Source organism: Polypterus senegalus, chromosome 1 (genome assembly GCF_016835505.1).
Source record: "Polypterus senegalus isolate Bchr_013 chromosome 1, ASM1683550v1, whole genome shotgun sequence".
NCBI lineage: Eukaryota > Metazoa > Chordata > Cladistia > Polypteriformes > Polypteridae > Polypterus > Polypterus senegalus.
The window spans coordinates 199,488,976-199,510,114 of NC_053154.1; the positions used below are offsets into that span (position 1 = coordinate 199,488,976).

At 34.9% G+C, this 21,139-nt stretch overlaps 1 protein-coding gene across 1 annotated transcript in view; it reads left to right on the plus strand.

Annotated features, from left to right (window-relative positions):
- The window catches only part of LOC120541011 (phosphatidylinositol 4-phosphate 5-kinase type-1 beta-like), a 153,568-nt gene extending 133,587 nt beyond the window's left edge, over positions 1-19,981 (plus strand). Inside the window, exons 20-27 of the mRNA XM_039772279.1 lie at positions 2,720-2,834; positions 5,159-5,245; positions 8,009-8,077; positions 8,187-8,402; positions 9,007-9,115; positions 14,416-14,547; positions 15,861-15,928; positions 18,334-19,981. Of these exons, the coding sequence (XP_039628213.1) occupies positions 2,720-2,834; positions 5,159-5,245; positions 8,009-8,077; positions 8,187-8,402; positions 9,007-9,115; positions 14,416-14,547; positions 15,861-15,928; positions 18,334-18,507 (970 nt within the window). The 3' untranslated portion in view covers positions 18,508-19,981. The remainder of the gene's footprint in view (positions 1-2,719; positions 2,835-5,158; positions 5,246-8,008; positions 8,078-8,186; positions 8,403-9,006; positions 9,116-14,415; positions 14,548-15,860; positions 15,929-18,333) is intronic.
- Positions 19,982-21,139: the final 1,158 nt, after the last annotated feature.

The window sequence follows — 21,139 nt, forward strand, 5'->3', positions numbered from 1 at the left end:
AGTCTCTGCCCTTTACCTGAGCCAACTTAATTACTGGCAGTCATGAATATTTGTTGAGTTTTGCATTCATTCACCACACTAGAGTTACTTCCTCAGCCTAACAGCACAGTTACCTAACTATCTATACCTCATTTAATGCATAGTATGTGCCTTCGCTTCTGTGTTGTGATAATTGAAATTCTATTAACAATACAATGTCTTGCAAAAGTATTCTGTGTTTGCAAAGTTATCACCGTTCCCTGGATTTCAAAAGATACAGTACATATATTTTCCCAAAAAGTATTTCAGCCTAAGTGTTCTAACATTTTTAAGGCCAAAATGAATTCTTTGTCAAAAGTACGAAGGATGTTCAAATCATTTCCGCACTTTAATATTTTCGTTGGAAACGGTGAAGGCAGGAGTAGTAGTAATTGGGCATTAAAAAGTTGGTACAATGCTGGGAAAATTGCATCGCAAAGAAAGGTGACTATGTAGAAAAGTGCTCGTAATTTGTTTTTGAAATTCTTAATAGCGTTAAAAAAAGTTTTTGAAACTTTTTGAACACCCTTCATATTTCTGAAAGAATGAAAAATGCTGCTTGCACAAGTACTTAACATCTACACATCTTTTTGCCACAATACCAGATTCAAGTGTTTTGGGGTATGTCTGAAACTGCTTTACACAGTACTCAGGAGTGATTTTGTTCTGTTCTTCCTGGCAGATTTTCTGCAGGTCATTTAAGCTGGTTGGTTGGCAGGCACCTCTGGATGCCATTCTCAAAGAGTGCCACAGATTCTCAATAGGGTTGAGATCAGGATTTTGACTAGGCCATTGCTGGACATTAATCTTTTATTTTTATTTTTAAGGCACTCCTGTTTTGCCTTGGCCTTGTGCATTAACTTGCTGGAAAGTTAACCTTCTCCCAAGCCTAAGTTTCTCAGTCAACTGGAATAGGTTCTCTTTATTTAGTTCCATCGATTCTTCCATCAGTCCTAACAAAACATAAATTCCCACAGTGTTACCCTGCTAATGCCCTACTTCACTGTAGTTATAGTGTTTTTTGAGGCCTGGGCAGTTTTGCGTCTGCACCACATATAATACTTTGAGTTTTGGACAAAAGGTTCTGTCTTGAGTAAAAAACCTTTTACCATATCCTATCTTGGTCCATTTCCTGCATTGAAGTGAACTTTAGATGTACTTTTCATAGATATTCCTGAATGATTACTTTTTTCTTTACACCCTCCTAAGTAGAACACTACAATGCAGTTGTTAATGTGATCTTAAGCATTTTCAGCAGCTAACCTCTGTAGTTCCTTCAAAGTCATGGCTGGCTTATTTGTTGCTTCATTTATACCAGTCTGCCCCATGATTAGATTCTAAGTTTTGATAGATGACTGTCTTCACACAGTGTCCAAGATGTGGTACATCTTCCATTTCCTGATGATCCAGTAGTTCTCACTAGGACGTACATACATTTTGATTTTTTTTTTTTTTTTTGTATCTCATCCGACTTTGTATCTTGCATTTGTATCCGTTTGTCTCTTACTTCTGTGGTATACTCTTTAGTCTTAATTTTCACAGTAGGTTAATAGCCTGGCTAATGACCCTCTGCACAAAGAGATTTTTATATCTAGAAAATGTCATCTTTAAACTGATTATCACTGGTAGAAACTAGTTATTCAGTTAGGTCCAAATGAGAGGCAAATGTGTCTTCTTTTGGAACACTTTGTCACTTTAAGCTTTGGAACTAAAAGGGTTTGAATACTTAATACAAACAGTTTTTGTCCAGTTTTTATTTTTTAAAAATTTGCTTTTGACAAATTATTTACTCTGGTTTTAAAAATAAACTGTTGAAATGTTTAGGTTCTCAATACATACTCCTCCAGTAAGTATATTTCTATATCACTTGATATCCATATTTAGATTTTAATACAGAGCCATCATAATCTATGTACTGGGTAGTGATATTTTTTTCTCAGGCACCAATAATAGGTGCCTTACTATAATTTTAAACATTCAGTGGGAAAATGTAAAATTAATTTTGTTTTTATTATTAAATATTTCACTTAAAACTTGAAAGCATTGATTAGGAATACACACGCATATAATGGAAAACAACCTTTTTTAAGAAAAGAGAAAATGAAAAACTCAACTTATGTATAATAAGAGAAAATATTTGGAGTTTTAATGTTTGTTACTGTACATTTTTATTGAAATTTTGATGCAAGTTTAATGCACCAGAGAGTTTAATGTTTGATGGATACTTTAAAAATGAAAGAATTATTGGAAATTCGGAAATATCGGAGCAAGGTATAACTGAGGCATAATAGGCAATTACAATACCTTAATGAAAGAGAGCATTGCTAGAAAATCATCTTAGTCCAGGAAATATGGCACTGATACTAAAGTTAACAATATAGGGTGTGTTTTTAGTGTGTCATAGCCTATATTATTACCTGTTTCATTCACATTTAAATTTTACCTAATAGTATGGGAAAATGGCCCCTTTTTTGGTCCCATTTGAGACACAAATGGAAAATGGAAAAAGTTTAGGAAAAAAAATTTACTACAATATGTTCAATAAGAAATAGTAAGAAAACATTTTTGTGACAAGTAAGCAAATGAAAACACACTATTTTTAATCAAATGTATTACTATATATTACTTAAACATTAAAGATTATTGTATTTTACTAATCATAGCAGATAAATTGTTTATTGTTCTCTTTCTTAATTTACAGCAACTGTGAAGTACTAACAACTCTTACCCCGGACACTGGGCGCATCCTGTCCAAGCTGCATGCTGTCCAGCCTAAAGGGAAAATCAGCTTTTGCACAGGAATCAGAGTGGCACATGTAATTATTTTCTTGAATAAAGTAGTTACTTTTGAAGATATCTTGTTCACCCATTTTGCATTTCAATTTAGGTCTAGAGGCACCTATTCAGAAATACTTTGTCAATTGGTAATGAAGTATTGATCATATTAAAATATTTATATAAGTTTACGTTTTGAATATTTTTGATAAATTCTGTGAATGATGAACCCCAAAGGTCTTTGGCACTTAAGCTTAACAGCCGCAGACTGAGATCATTTACTTATATTGTAGGGAATTTGCCTAATTACAAACATCAATGTCAAATATGACATGTAACACTTAGACAAGCCTGGTGCATTTTTTAACTAAATGCAGTGGTGTGATGCAACAAAAATTAACTTGTTTGTCAACAGTCACTAAAGGTACATTGAGAGGGAAAGTAGGGTACCTTGTCAATTGTTAAGCATAAGGTGGATCTGTTATGCCTTAGGGTTGTGTGGCAGCCAGTTGCACAAAAGATACTGTGTGAGTAGGGAAGAATATATTCTACTAAGAATCTACAAATACTGCAAGCTAATATATCACAATCATTTAAGAAGCAGAATATGAAACTTGGTTGGATATTGCAAGACATGATCCAAGACATACAGTGAAGTCAGAAGTTTACTTACACTTAGGGTGAATTCTTTAAAACTCACTTTATAACACCTCCACAGATTTTATACTAACAAACTATAAATTTGGCATGTCATTTAAGACATCTACTTTGTGCAGGGCAAAAGTACTTTTTTCCAACAATGTTTACAGAGAATTTCACCTTTTATTGACTATATCACAATTCCAGTGGATCACAAGTTTACATTCATAAAATCTAAGGAGGGGTTATAAAGAGTGTTTTTGAAGAATTCACCCTAAATGTATGTAAATGTCTGACTTCAACTGTACCTCAAAATTGGCCACAATGATAAGGGAGTGTGTGGTAAGTGCAGTAGGGGAGTCGACGGTTTGCTGAGGTCTGGGTCGTCTCCTATATAGGCATTGTTTAATAAATATCTTGCGGTAGCCGTTTGACGTGAACAGACAAAAAAAATATAACGTCTTTCATTCTTTTTTGTGTCCATTGTGTTACAGTGGGTGTTAATCCTTTTGAACAAAGACCTAACACAACTCTGTTTATGTGATGAAGGATGGTTGCTGGAAAAGTGTAGTATTTTGTCTGCATAACATTCCTTGTGATAAACACTTGCAATTAAACAGGTGTTGTTACCCCTTTCAATAGAAATATCAAGGAAATTATCTTTGTGGCATGCCAGAAAGTACAGCATGCGTCCTGTCCACATCTGGGATCAAGATAACACACAAACCAGCAAACACTTTACAGACTGTCCTCTTCAATGCCAAAAGCAAAAAGTCGACAACAGACGAAAGAAACGCAGTTTACAGCATTTCATGCAATGCATGCCCAGCAGTATACATGGGACAAACATCTAAAAGAGTTGCAACACATATACAGGAACATCGCAATGCTGTCCAAAGGAAAGACCCACGGTCTCTTATTTACACACATACACAAGTTCTGACGGACACACGTTTAACTGGGACACTGTGAAAGTAAAATACAGGGCTAATACGAAGAGTGGCAGAATGCTGGCTGAATCTTGGCTCACTATATGCAGGCTTAAAAAGAAAATCCAAATAATAAAAAAAGACTTTATGACCAATACCTTCCACCCCCACCAGCTATATATTGCCTTTTGTTCCTGTATGTCTAATAATTTTCCTCTGATGATGACACCTGTTAGGTTGTCGAAAGCTTAGGAATTTTTTTAAGAGATGTGACTAATTTTCTCCCTTTGTGGATCTCTAGCCACAAATATACCAACCGTATCACAGACCTATAGGGTGGTCCAGATCTATTTATGCAATTTTCATTACGCTATAACTTACTAAGTTTATTACATAGATAATCACCCGAAAAATCCAGGTCCATCGAGGAGTGTGCGAACTGACGACATGAAGAATCATCTTTGCACCGAACTGGAATCGTCCCCGCATAAATCAAAGTCATCCATACAATCTGGATCTGCATAATTAGATCTGGACCACCCTGTATATATTATATATAATATGTGTGTGTGTCAAATGAAAATTTTTATTTTTAAACATAAAGCCTACCTATATGTGGTATATTTTATAAAATATAAATAACTTGAAAGTAGGCTCGGAGATGCACAAAATAAAAGTAATACAACAGCAGCGATTATTTTACATTCAAACATGTCTGTTTGCTTTTAGATAGGCACTTTTAAGTGGTGTTCATTTGATGCTTTATCATCTTCTTTTTTTTCTTCATCAATATTTAGTTGGCTTTGAAACACAGACAAGGAAAAAATCATAAAATGAGGATCATAGCCTTTGTGGGAAGTCCCGTAGAAGACAATGAGAAAGATGTAAGTGATGGATTCACCTATTTGTGAAGCTAGAATGAAAAAAAAAATATTGGTATCTAACAGGAGTGAATGATATATACCAGTTGATCTGGTATACTGATTGTAATTCTTCTTGCATTATAGATTTAGGAAAAAACGTGTGCTAAAAATTAGTGGAAAACAAACATTTAAATGTAAAATGTGTTCTATTACAAAATGTGCAAATCTGTGCATCTCAAAGGAAATGGAAAATGTGAATTTATGATAGTGTGTTAGTGTCTTAAAGGTGATGTCTTTCTGTGTGAACTTGTATGTCCACTGTGTATAATAAGTGTGCTTACCCTTGCGCAGTTCAGCCTGATTGGAGACTCTGCTAAGCATAGCCCCAGTGCGACTATGCTTTAGATTAAGGAGATTTGTATGTTTAAAGTGGGCAGTTTGAAATGGGGAAAGAGAGCAGAAAAAAAAAGCCATGTCTTGTCCTGTATTTTCTTGGCTGTGTCATGAGTTAGTGAGAAAGAAGTCACACTTTCATAACTTCACGACAGACATGTCAATACATGTTATCAAATTCACTTGAGTACCAGAGCATTAACAGGCGTTTTGATGGATAACTGGTGCACTTGTATGCATGGTTAATCATTAGTATATGTTATTTAAAAAAGCAAAAGTTGTAATCTGAAAATTATATACAAATCTTTATGTCAGTTTTTTTGAATTACTGCTTCATGTGCTTCAAGTATTCACATTTGCTTGCCTGACCTGGTTGAAATTCTAAATTCTTTAACAGTTTGAATTTTTAATACGAGTTAAAAAAAAAAAAATGTCCTCACATTGTGTGCGTTGAAACTTTGTTTGGCACAGAATTGTGGGTAGTGTGTTTTTTTAAAGTACTTGCTGTGTGTTTTAAATACATGCTGTTCCACGTTACTCAGCATATTTAGCAGAGATACCCTAAAACTGTGAACAGTTCCTCCACCAAAACACCAAATTTAATGGTTTGTTTTTATAAAATCTCATTCCCATTTGCGAGCTCATGAAGTAGGCACAGTTGGGACATTTTTTAAATTAAAAACAATATTCAGTAAAAAGTACAATTCTGAGTAATGTGTAAATATGAATATTCACATATCACATGTTTGTAAGCTGTTTTTAAAATGTTTGAGAACTCCATAATAATAAATAGTAAAGTGTTTATAATTCTGATGAAATATAATTAATGCTTGATTCTTAATCTGTCTAAGCTGTTCAAAACCACTGTGTGGTGATGTTTCAAAATTGGGGAGCTATCTTAATCAAGATGGCAAAGGCATAAAGTGCCTGCACAGGACTTTTGGGAAGAGAGGGGGCAGAAAACAACTAAAGCCAATTGTAATAACTGACGCAATAATAAAAGTTCAGTATGAACAACTTCACCAGCGACTCTAACAGGAGTATACTGTACTAAAATAAGGGATCTCTAGCCTTGATTTAAATACTGAGACCAGTTAGGTATGTCATACTGGCAGGTAAGTCATTACATAATTGGGGTTTGAGGGGGTGTCATATAATTAAATGATACCCAGACTGAAATGTACTGCAGCAATTTCTGTAATCTAAATTGAAAAAAGGAAAATTGCAGGGCTGTGTTTTTTGTTGTGCTGTGTATCAAGTGTATTGTTAGAATATTGTTGTGACCTTTGAATTTTTGTCTTTTGTTGTTGTTTCAGTAAAGCGTCTCATGTATACTTGTTGCTTGTTTGATGTCCTGCACTACATGAATATTCTTATACTTGCATTAGAAATGCTGTACACTGTTGGGGGTGTTGGTTTACACTTAACAGTTATTACTTTTATGAAGCTCAGTTACACAAACCAGGGCAGATCAGGTTGTATGTATGCTGTAAATGTTCTGATGTCTTGCTGGATACTGGTAATATGTAGTGTCACTTTCACATTGAATAGAGGTGTTTTTAACACAAGGCAGATTTAGTTTCATTTGGTTTAACTTAAAGTAAAAAACATCAGAATGGTAAAAAGAAACAAATACCTGTGCAAAGTTCTACTTAGTTCCTCAACTAAATTCCAAAAAGTAAATTGACTACAATATAGTAGTTCCTAGCAGCTTTAAGGTTTTTTTTCTTATTTTATTATACTTTTCTTTTATTTTAAACAGACCTATTTGCAGATAAGCGACACAGGCAAGTTTTTGAAGATGGTAAATTAAACAGAATGACGTAATTTTTTGTTTTTCATCCACTAAACATTTAGCTAATTTTTTGATATTTACAGATAACGTGATAACTACATTAAATTTGTATCTTGACATATCCTTCCGCTTTGGTTCAGCCGTGTTTTGTTTAAAATTGAACTGGCTTAACCAAAATATAAACATAAAAAAAAAATCCCTATCCACCGTACACCAGTTTAAGGTATGCTAGACATTAGCAAACTTAAACAATTTTATGTAAGCCTTTAGTGCGCTTAAGTTCTTTAAACATTCTAACTTTAGTTTTTTGTTAATATTTTTTTATTCTGTGTTTATGGCCATATTCTGTTTTTGCACTGATGAAAATGTAGTATTATTAATTGGGAAAAAAAAAGAGGTTTAAGTGGTGCAGCAGTGTTAACATTTTAACATTTACATTATGGACTGTTAACACCCAGAATAAAACATGGACATGTGAAGAAGTGTACAGCCCTAATATTATTATTAATATTATTAAGAAAATTTGTTACTGCTGTGAAAACTTTTCTAAAGAAAAATCATAATAAAGCATATTCTAAACCTCTTTTTCTGTGCAGCTTGTGAAATTGGCAAAACGCTTGAAAAAAGAGAAAGTCAATGTAGACATTATTAATTTTGGTGAAGAGGTAAGCATTTTTTTTCTGTCAAGATGGTGATAGATATTTTTCTGTTCATAATTTTACTGAGCAGATCCATTACTGTTTTGAGGAGCATTACTGAATTTTATACTTTCAGGAGGTGAACACAGAAAAACTGACAGCGTTTATAAATACTCTGAATGGAAAAGATGGGACAGGCTCTCACCTAGTCACTGTACCTCCTGGTCCCAGTCTTGCTGATGCTCTCATAAGTTCACCAATCCTTGCTGGTGAGGGTGGTGCAATGTTGGGTTTGGGAGCCAGTGATTTTGAGTTTGGAGTAGACCCAAGTGCCGATCCTGAACTTGCTTTGGTAAGAATCGTTTTTGTGTTATTTTTGAAAACCGTATTAATATTTTAAATTGCAGGGGCTCAGCATTTTGAACTATTTCAGACTCCTACAGCAATTACTTTGTTGTATATTTTGTGTTAATTGATATTCAGTTAACCAAAAAAAGTATATAGTGTAACCAAATACACATTAATACTCCCTAGTCATTGTAGTGTAGTTAGTCAGTCAGTCAGTCATTGCCCAACCTGCTACATCCTAACACAGGGTCACAGGGGTCTGCTGGAGCCAATCCCAGCCAGCACAGGGTGCAAGGCAGGAACAAACCCCGAGCTGGGCGCCAGACCACTGCACGGCACACACACCCACACACCAAGCACACACTAGGTACAATTTAGGATCACCAGTGAACCTAACCTGCATTTCTTTGGACAGTGAGAGGAAACCGGAGCACCCAGAGGAAACCTACGCAAACTCAGGGAGAACATGCAAACTGCACGCAGGGAGGACCCGGGAAGAGAACCCAGGTCTCCTTACTGCGAGGCAGCAGCACTACCACTGCACCGTGTCGCCCCTTGTAGTGTAGTTGTGTTTTTAATTTTTCTCAATTTTGATGGTGTTTCTTCAGGCCCTGAGAGTGTCTATGGAAGAGCAGCGGCAAAGACAAGAAGAAGAAGCACGGCGTGCTGCAGCTGCTTCAGCAGCAGAGGCTGGCATTCCAACAACTACTGGTGATGGTATGTTGACATCTGCTTGATGACTTTTAACATTAGTGTTCTGAAATTTGCTTGCTTTCTGGATGGTGGAGATGCTCATTTTCAGCATTCATACACAGAATATCCCAGTATGTTGTTCAGTAAACATCATTGGGGAAAAAAAAGACTTGCAGAATATTCAAGCATTTCGAGGGTAGGTCATCTTTAGGATAAAGTTGTGGCCGTTGCTGTTCTTCTGTTTACAAGGGTAGGACCAGAATAATAACACACTGTTTCTTAGAGAAGCACATAGCCACATTCTATAAATCGTGCAGCTCATCTTTAATCAATGTTGTATTTTAAACTCCTCGTTAACAATAATCATGTTGTAGCAGACTAAAAAAACTCAGCTAAGATTCTCACTGCCTTTGATGGTGATTTATTTATTTTTTCAGTTCGAATCCCAGGAACGCACCCAGCCTTGGCCCGACTCACACACACTCCCTCAGAGAGACAAAAAGCAGCCAGTAATAAAACAGAAATAGAAGACTGTATTAAACAATAATAAACAAAATATAACTATACACACTAGAACGATCCCGCCCCAGTTCTCTTCCAGCAAAACACAATAAATTCAACAATAACAAACGACTAACAAAAACCACACACACTGAAGTCCATGGAAAAACAGCAACTGATGTAATGAAATGATGAAGGTAGATAGTCCAGAGTTTAGAATGCTGTATGTGAATGTAAAGATCAGTCCTACTGGTACTTTCTGATGAGATGATGATGTGTGAATGGGATCAGGAGTGCTTCTTTCTTTGCAGATCAACAACAAATCCTCATACAGTCCTCAATCAGCAGGAAGAAATCAGAAAGTCCATATACCCAAAACAGGAGATGATCCAGGATAAAACAAGAATCCACAGATAGTAAACGGGAAGGCAAACAGACAGGCAATTCAAGACACGAAACAACAAAAGACTTCCCTCCACCTCAGTATAACTGGCCTCCTTTTAAACCTTGTACCGGCCTCGTTATCCCCAGCACCCTCAGCAGATGAACAATCAGAGCCACTGCAGGGACTGCTGGGAGTTGAAGTTTTTACTCCCCAGTAGCACCACTACAGTATGGTGGTTAATTGTTTTGGTGAAGTTTATTTAGTCTAGAGGACTGCTTTTGTGCAAGACCTGTGGGGATTCAGCAGGAATAAGTGCTACTTATTATTCCTGCTTACTTATTGTACTGTAAATGTCAATCAAGTGCTGCATATATTCAGACGCATCTTATGGTCACATATCCTAACCAAAAACAAAAATCTTACACACTTTCCTGAACTTTTTGTTAGCAATCTTTGGCTAACACATTTTGCTTGAATTCAGGTATAGCTTCTGGCATTTAACACTGTCTTCATTCTCATTGACTAAACTGTCGTCAGACTCCACCCAAAATAGCTAGATGTAGTTTAAAAATAAAGTTTAAAATTTATGTATTGAGTAGGAAGAAAAAAGACTATTAATTATTTTAATCCAAATTTTTTTTTCTTCCTTGTCTGAAGTAAATAATACTAAATATAACATCAAAAGCAAATAAACTATAAAAACAGTATTTTTATGAGAATAGTAACGTACAGTTGTAATTTATTTGACAAACTGAAAAAAAGTTTAAAAAAAAAAAAGGTAAATGCGTTCGTTACTTGCAAAACTTTGGGCACCATTTCAGTTGTGAGGTATCAGAACTACTTGTTAGGTATGCTCCGATCAGGCTTTTTAAGGCCAGTTTAATGATGCTTGTTCAGCCGACACCAATTCTGATTTTTTTTCCTCCCTTAAAAAACTTTTTTACACTAATCTCCTGCATAACCACACAAACAGAAGTCTTATGTCCTGTTTTAAAGTGTATTTTTATAATTAAACTATAGACTATAGGTGTTAACTGTACATTTTTTATTAACAAAGTGAAATTCTGTAGGCTTATTGCTCATTGACCATAAAATACTAAAATAAATAAAATTTCCTTAAAATACATACTTTAATAAAATATGTACAGAAATATGTATGCATAATACATATGACATAAAAGAAATTTTTTCTCCTAGTTTCAAGCTGTCATATTGTTTAGTTTTTTCTGTAATGTATCTGTCTGAAACAAGGTTTAATTATAAAAAAGTAGTTTTCACCATTTCTCTAACAATAACTATATATATATATATATATAATTTCTCACATCATCAAATAATTAATATTGGTAATTAAACACTGCTTAAATGTAAATATGCACGCCTTTAAAATATTTTTTGCACTGCAGCTTTTTGCTGTTAAAATGTACATTTACTATTTTTTTACAGGTGTGATTTTTTTTTCTCTATTATATCAACTATACATTCATAAATCTTGTGGTGTAATTATAAAATATGGATTACCATTTTAATTATGTAGCACTTGTTTCTTACCAAAACACATGCTGTACGACACACAGCAACAAATAATAAACAAATGCATATTGTTTAATAAGCAGCAGTTTTAAATTAATCTTTATCTTATAAAGGTCTGAATTCATTAAAGTAGCCATTATCTAGTTGCACAGGATGACTTCTCTGATTACTTTGTTCAGTTTATTATTCCTTTCTTTAACTTAAAGGCTAATACTGTATACCAATTGCCTCTTGTTCACTGATAAACCAAGCTTCCATTCGCTGCCCTTTGTTTACACTGCAGGGAGTTTGCGGCAAAAGAAGTATAAAAAAAAATAAAAAAGATGAATGTTGGCTCAACTACCATAATAGCTTATGTAAAGGAGTACTGCAACTAAATTACCACAAAGCTTAGAAAAGTTGGGTCAGAAAATACCAGTTTTGTGATCGGCTTTTTTACCAATCACTGATCAAGTCTTTTTTTTTTTATTTATCAAGTACTGACTTAGTAGAATATCCAAAAGCATGGAATTTTTTTTGGTAATCAATTAAGTTTTAACTGTACTCTTAACATTTTTATAAAAATGTTAAATATGTAATTTGCCCAGAAGTAGTAAAAACTTTGTATGGAACTATATAAGTATTTTAATAAAGGCATGTTATTGGTGTAAGCATAAGACTGTCAAATCACTTTTTATTCAATTTTGTCTGCTAGTATCTATGTTAATTTTGAGTTATTTGCTTAAAGTAAAATAAAAGTCTTAGTTGATCCTTCTGGTTCTTTCTGCATTCTCTTTCATTTTACTTTAATTGAAAAAAAATCATCCTTCTGTGGTAAAGAACATAAACCATAATGTATTGTGTATTACAGCAGTTATTAATAATGTCTAAAATAAATTGTCCTTGTAAATATTTTGATCCAAAAATTATACTTTCCCAGAGTAACTGTCTTGGTCAAATGGTGTCTACCACCCGCTCCCCCTTAAATTGTATTTTTAGCACAGTTGGCAGCTACATGCTGGCACGGAGCATCCAAATAGAATAATATTTCTATGCTCTTCCTCTTTTATAGCTTACATTCTGTTAAGATTATTCACCCTTATGTATATTTCAGAAGCCTATAATAAAGGTTTTCCTTTGAAGGTTGATATATGCCTTACAGCATCTTTACATTAGTAGGACTACTAGTTATTAGAGCAATTGCAAAAGGGTCTTGAAAATATAGATTTATATTGACCTGTTTTGTTTACACTCACTAATGTTCAATTTTCATAATAAGTTTGTGGTTGTACTGTACAGGTATATTACACTATAGTAATAAGCATTTTGGTTTCTTCTGGGTTCAAAATACTATTCAAACTGAGCATTAGGAAATAAATGATATTATTGACATTATGATAACATTTATGGCCATAACACATTTCTAATTGTTAGGTTCATTCATCATTACAAATTGTCCCAGTATGAGTGTAGGTATTTGTGTGAGTGGGTCCTTCAACAGACTTTTTTGCCCTGGGTTGATTCCTGTCATTTTACTTTTGCTGCCAGGATAGCCTCATGTACACACAGTTAAAAAAAAAAAAAATCTGTAGTACAGTGATCCCTTGCTGTATCGCGCTTTGACTTTCGCGGTTTTGCTCTATCGCGGATTTTATATGTAAGCATATGTAAATGTATATTGCGGATTTTTCGCTGATTCGCGGATTTCTGCGGACAATGGGTCTTTTAATTTATGGTACATGCTTCCTCAGTTTGTTTGCCCAGTTGATTTCATACAAGGGACGCTATTGGCGGATGGCTTAGAAGCTACCCAATCAGAGCACGTATTACATATTAACTAAAACTCCTCAATACTATAAGATATACCTCCTGCGCGGTGCTCGATTGTTTGCTTGTCTCTGCCTCTATCTCACCCTCTTTGACATTCTCTGCGCCTGACGGAGGGGGTGTGAGCAGAGGTGCTGCTTGCACAGAAGCTGTTTGCCTAGTGGATACAGACGCTCCTCTAAGAAATGCCGCTTTATCGAGGTGCGTCCAAAAGCACACATTGATTTTTTGATTGTTTGCTTTAATCTCTCTCTCTCTCTCTCTCTGACGTTCTCTGCGCTTGACGGAGGAGATGTGAGCAGAGGGGCTTTTTGCACAGAGGCTGTTTGCTTAGAAGATACGGACGCTTCTGTAAAAAATGCTGAAAGGCTACCTTCGCATTGACCCCTTCATTGCCGCTGCTTTATCGCGGTGCTTGCATACTTAAAAGCGCAACAGCCCTATTGATTTTTCATTGTTTACTTTACTCTCTCTCTGACATTCTCCGCTCCTTACGCGCACTTTGAAGAGGAAGATATGTTTGCATTCTTTTAATTGTGAGAAAGAACTGTCATCTCTGTCTTGTCATGGAGCACAGTTTAAACTTTTGACTAATGGGTGTTATTTCATGTCTAGAGGGCTCTAATAATGTTAAAAAACGTATTTAGAAGGTCGTAAACAGGTTTTCTATGCTCTAACTGCGAAAATATTAGATTTATAAATAAAGAATCCTACTTCGTGGAAATTCATTTATCTGTCTGGAGCGGATTAACCGCGATAAACAAGGGTTTACTGTATAACTGTGCAGAGAATATTTATAAACAGTGTGGGAGAGTTTCTAAGGGCTTAAAATATATAAAAATAACCATACAAACATATGGTTTCTACTTCGCGGATTTTCACCTATCGCGGGGGGGTCTGGAACGCAACCCCCGCGATCGAGGAGGGATTACTGTATACACAGTTGCATTGAATAACTTGGTTTGTTTTTCTTCTTTGTTGTAAGTGTGAAAGTTGTCTTTCTTTAAGACATGTTTTTAAGGATTTTTCCTGGGTGTTAACATATGTAATAAGCCTCGAAGGAATGAATAAGTGTATAGCTTCTGTCTCTTTTTGGCAGAATCAGATGAAGCCCTTCTGAAGATGACTGTTAGCCAGCAAGAGACAGGAAGCACCGGCCTACCTGATTTCAGTAGCATGACAGAGGAAGAACAGATTGCATATGCTATGCAGATGTCTCTTCAAGGGGCAGGTAGGTCTTTAATCTCCTTATAATGAGTCGGTGGGAAATATGTTGGAGTAATCGGATAACTGACTAAAAATTATTTGCTTCTCAGACTTGGTCCCAGAATGCCTCTGTGCCTTTTTTGCAGTCAGGTTATTAACAATGGAACCAATATCTGTCTAAAATTAAATATTTTTACATTTGTGCCAGCATAAAAATTACTTATGTGTTTCTGTGTTAATGCACTAAGAATGTAAGCAACATTTTATAAACATGTTTATAGAACTGTTTGATTTTCCTAAGCTTATTTTTTGAAAATTTTGCTTTTTTTCCACAACATATTTTACAAAAGGACCATGTTATGGTGAGCTCATAGTTCAGAGAGTGAGGGTTAATCATTACCTTCACATTCTGTTGTTGGCATACTTACTGTTCATTGAAAAAGTGCTATATGCCTCTTGAGAGGTGGCTAAATGAAAAACGATTGTCCCATGTATACTTGTATGCCTTTGATATGTCATCAAGTAAAGCAAAGCAAGTGTGAAAATAGATAAAGTATTGCCTGTTCTACAAAGATAATCTAAAATGGCCTGGACACATTTGTTGGTACCTCTAGAAAACATAATAAAATATTTGGATCAGAGTGATTTTTCAAACTAGCTGTTTTCTTGAATTAACATCACACATGTCTCCAATTATGCAGTCAGTCATTCAACTTATTTAAATGGAAAAACGTAGTCAGAGAAAGAAAAGAAGGGAGTTGTCTGAGGAGATTAGAAAGAAAATTATAGACATTCATGTTAAAAGCAAAGTCTATGAGACTTCCTCCATCAACTTTATCTTTCTGCAACAATAACTGCAAACATTGTTAAGTTTAAGGTCCATGGGACTGTAGCCAGCCTCCCTGGACATGGGCACAAGAGGAAAATCAACCCCAGAAACGGCAGAATAGTGAGAATGGTAGACAAAAAGTCAAGGACAACTTCCAAAGAGATACAAGCTGAACTTGAACGTCAAGATCCATAACTGTCTGATTGCACCACCTGTTGCTTTTTGAGTGACAGTAGGTTCAATGGAAGAATACCCAGAAGAACATGAAGCCAGACTGGGATTTGCTAAAATACATATTGAAAAGTCACAACCCTTCTGGGAGAATGTCCTTTGGACAGAAAATAAAGGTGGAGCTTTTTGGCAAGTCACATCAGCACTATGTCCATAGACAAGAAAATGAAGCTTTCAAAGAAAAGAACACTAAGTAGGGATGTCTGTAAAAATATAAGACAATTTTGCATTTTCCTTCCTTGAAATTCAGTTTTTTTTTTTTTTTTCCTCATGTGGAGAATTTGGACAGGCTGAAAGTGCTGACATGGATACCGGAGCGGCTATGGACACCTCTGAACCAAACAAGGTACTATGGTCTTTATATATTATACAGAAAGTAAATGTATGCTAAAGTCATTGCCTCCAAATTATATTGCCTGATATACAATTCACTACTAGTTTGAGTTTAGTTATTATTGCTCTGGATAGGCTGTTATTTATATAAAAAAAAAAATTATTGTAATTTTTTTTATAATCATCCCAATTTTTTAAGGTATAACAGGTGTTTGGTTGAATCTTGGGAGTGTTGGATGCACAGCTGGATTTCAAAACACACTAAACACACTAGATGAAGCTGTTACCGTATTTTAGTTTACTTTTAATTCCAAATCACCCCAGTGTTACCAAAATAACAAACAGAAGCAACACAAGGCCTAGTCGTCTACCCTATTTATAGTTTCATACTTTACATTTAAATTATTATTTTTAGTTTAGTATTTTTATACTGTCATGCAGGGGGTGGGGGGTGTTGTGAGCCTGGCTGGACATGAGGGTCTTATTACAAAGCATGCAATCACTGTTTCATTCCCATACTTGAAAACTACATTCCACATTTACGATGGCAACTGACCTATTCTGACAGATGACTATTTTAATACATGTTGCTTTCTTAAGGCTGAAGTGTTCATTTAAACCGTTAAGAGCAAGGAATATAATGTACTCGAGATAAAAATATGTTGAAAAATGGAAGGGAGGGAAAAAAAACTGTAGACATAGGAAATTCTGTACAAGATGTAGAACTACCAAACATCAGATGACACTCTGTAAGCAGAGTGCTGCTCCTTGCGTTGTATGTCTGATGCTAGGGAAGCCCATACCAGTAAACCACATCAGATTAATGTATTTTTTCTCATATGTGTGATGCACCTGCAGGTCTATGAATTACAATTTGAGAGTAATCTCATTGTAATAAATGGGAACAGATATTTTAGTGTTCATAGCATGTGATGTCTCCTCAGCCAGTGTCTACAGCATGTCTATATTCGATTCACATCCAACTTTCCAGAATCACCACCACTTATAAATGGCTTGGTCGCTACTTGTTTTATTAAACTACCTGTACTTTTCATTTATAGTTAGCCACTTAGTAAGTTTGGGCATTGTTTGCATTTACCATTTTATCTAATTTTGATCTAATTATTGCCAGATCTATCTGTGAATAAAGTATAAGTAAAATGTAAGCTTCCCTCCCAAATAGTCTTTTTATTTATTTATTTTAAGAATGCTTGATGTTTAATTTTTAGTTCCTTTTTTAAAGTTAATGGGAAATATGAACAAGTGTCAGTGGCTGACTTTCTTTTGTCCTTCTAAACTGAACAGCTGCTTCTTAAATCATGTCATTCATGTTATGGTTTACTTTGGAGAGAAAACATCTAATTATTGTACCAGTGCTATGCTTTTGTAATGCTATACCTTAATGAGTACTGTCTTCAATTCAAAAGCATAGAAGTTTGGGAAATGTTTTTTCCTGCTTACTATGAATGATGCGTTTCCAGGAAGTAGCTGTGAATAATATTTTAACAAAAAAAGGCATTTATTTTGCACATTTTGAGCTATTGACTGGATAAAAGACATGTGGATTATGCAGCACGAGTAACATGAGGTTTCTTCTTTACTCCAAGGACTTCTTCACATTGTTTGCCATTGTTTACAGTATAGAATGACCCCATTAGACTCCCAATATATTATAGGCAATTTTTCTCTCATTCTGCATAAAAATGTGAAACTACAAATTTTTCTCAGCCACTACTAGGGACTACATGGGGTCAATCAATCAATCAACATGTATTTATATAGCAAATATTCATACAAAAAATGTAGCTCAAAGTGCTTTACAAAATGAATAGAAAAATAGAAGACACAATAAAAAATAAACATAAGTCAACATTAATTAACAAAAAATAAGTAAGGTCCGATGGCCAGGGTGGTCAGAAAAAACAAAAAAAAAACTCCAAAGGCTGGAGAAAAAAAAATAAAAAAAATAAATAAATAAAATAAAAAAAATAATAAGTAAGACTTAAATGCCATTTTTGAGTGGAGTATTCCTTTAAGCAGGATGTACTGGGGAAAACAAAAACCAATTAGCACATTTAATATTCAATATGTAGCTCATTGCAGTGTGACAGGACATTTATTGCAGTGTTTTTTGTTGCTGTTTTTCCCCACTAAATAACTATTGTAAACACAAAATAACAGAACGCTAAATGCTTTCTCACATTCAACCTGCGTGACAAATGGGGCCTAAAACAGGTACAGTATAAATTCCTTAAAAAATATTTCTAAACTGATATTAATGGGCTTGTAAGTGAAGCTTTCAAGATATGTTTTGCTGAAGAATGTTACAAAAACCCATTTCCATAACCAAGTATGTATGTGAGAACTGAGCATTGTGTGCACTGCATTATAGTAAACAGTTCAGCTTTTTTTCTGCAGGAGGAAGATGACTATGATGTGATGGACCCAGTGTTTTTGCAGAGTGTGCTGGAGAACCTTCCTGGTGTTGACCCCAACAATGAAGCCATCCGTAATGCTGTGGGATCTTTAGCATCACAGGCTACATCCAAGGATAGCAGTAAAAAAGAAAAGGATGAAGAGAAAAAGAAATAACTTTTTAAAGTCTCTTTGTATTTTTGGGAAGGGAGTGACACGGTTTGTTTAAAGGTATAGGTGTCATGACCCTTCAAGAACATGTGGACATTCTCTTTAATGACACCTAACTGCCCCATCTCTTGGTGCCCATTTGTTACAGACTACAGCAGCTGCACCGTTTTATTTTATTTTTATTTTTTTTTTTTGTTTGTTTTTTTTGCTAAATACCATCTTTCTTCTGTTGTGGGTTTTCTTTTTTTTTTTTTTATTTCTTCATGCAGAACCTAAATAATTGACGTTCATAAAGTACACAGTTTTAGGTCTTCAAGTGGAAGGGAAATGTTAACATTCTGCCAAGTGTAAAATATCTGCTTCATAGCAAATGTGTAAACTCTAGAATGTCAGAAGTGAATGCCCTTGATATCTATCACAACTTAGCAGCACTACCTCTTTCATAAAAGCTTTTTTTATAGCTAATCAAGGATTTAATTTTGATCATTTAAATAATGTTCCTCCAGTATATAAAGTAAAATGCCACATTTTCAGTTACTTTTGTTTCAGGTGTGAAATGACTTTGATTATACCCTCTGGATTCATTCTTTCTGTGCAGTTATCCAGATGTGTGTTTTACAAGTTCCATAAGTCGGTTCAGTGGAAAACTTGACACTTTAAGACACTTAAACCAAGGTAATATAATTGGAACCTCTAAGAGAATCAGATGGCAGTACAGTGATACATGCTTGGTATTTTTGCCGTTCATCGAGTTTATTTCCCTCTACCACCCCCTTTTTTTTTATTTTTTTTTTTTGCATACAGTGGGCCCATAATAAACTGAAAGGTATGAAAGTGTATCAGTCATGAATTTTGAAGCCAAGATATTACAGGCAACTGTGTATATAAATATATATAGAAAGAGACAGCATTCTGACATTTAGTTAAATCTAATACATATTGCCATTGCTAAAAGAAAATTAAACTATGTACACAAACTATTTGCTTACTTCTTTTTATATGGATATTGTAGAATATAAAAATAACTCCACATTTATATGCACTTAGTGTAGAAAAAAGCTGGGATATGTCTGGGTATGAGTTTGAAGAATCATTTGCTTTGGACCTTAATTGAAAAATGTATTTTGCGCATTGTACCCACAGCACTATAGATGGGATTAAGTGATGCCTTCCTTCCCTCCATTTACAAATTAAATTGTTCATAATGATTGTTATGTAGACCTGGCTGATATCCTCTTAATATACTGAGAGTGCAGCCCAACATTAAGTGGGTCTTATTAATTCGTTTTGGTTTTTTTTTCTCTCTCTCTGGTTAACATTTTTTATACTGGCCACAAAATAATTCTGCCAATAGTTGGGGATTGAGACCTGAGGTCTTTCTCTTAGTCTTGACTGTATATGATCTGGAAATGTTGAACAAAGACTGAGAGTGTGTGTGTGTCCATTGTCAAGCTTAAAAAAGGAAATTAAAATAATTAAGCAAAACAAACTTTTGGAATCGCCCTCAATGTGTTTTATGATATGATTTTGTTTAGAAGCAGGATGATCTGTGGGTTTTGGGTTGGGCTTGCTGGAGAAAGTAGGGTGGTTAAAAGAAACTTCTGTGCTTTGTGTTTTCAGAATCAAAATTCACTTTATTGGCCAGGCACACTAATGTGTACTAGGAATTTGTTTTGACAATATTGGTGCAACATACAAGAATAAGGACGAGACCATAAATATAAATAAGAAGCTAAAATATAAAATGTAATACAGCATACATGGGCATTGCGAAAAATAAAAAGATAGTTGAATTAAAATGTCCAGACAGTCTAGTGCGCAGGTATACTTAGATATGCTCTGCAAAAAACCAAACCATTCTTTATTCTAATTTTATATGGTCCTCTTTTCACAGTATATGATTTTATTAAGTAGCTTGTTACTCAGAAACCTACCGGGACATAATTGAAAATGAATTTTAATCAAAAACGTCTATGAAGTATTGGACAAATTGTTGAAAAAACACGTAAAACATCTTTAAAGCTTAAAGCTGACCTGGAGCAATCTGAAGTGATTGTTTCAACCCCTAATGTACACCACACGCAAAACTGAGAAGGACTTTATAGGTGGAGGTCCTGGAGAACCTCCCTGATCAAAGAGCACCATACAAAGGCCTTACTGGTGTTTGCCCAAAATGACCTGGAGAAACCAAACTTGTTTTGGGAAGATGTCCTGTGGATTGATGAAACTACAATAAAGCTGTCTGGCAGTAGAGACCAACAAAATGTACCTTAAAAAGAAAAGCACAAGTTCCCCGGAGTTAAATGTGAGTGTTGTGTGGCAGCTGTGCTGCCACATGAAATCATCTGTGAAATGTGCTGCCCATTGTCAGAAGATCAGGTTTGGGTTGAAGGTCAGGGGGTCCACCAGCAGGACAATATCCTAAAACTCAAATCTAAAGTTTTCCAGTGCCTCAAAAATGTATTTAGCTGTTTCTAAACACTTACCTTTTTAAGTTTATTCTAAATTTGCATTCAGTGTTCCTTTTCTGTGTGATATTTTTATCATTCATTAACCTAACCCAATTTGAGACTTTCCAAAGACTAATGAAACACTTTAATTATATGTAATAGGACTTCAGCTATCATGGACAGAGGAT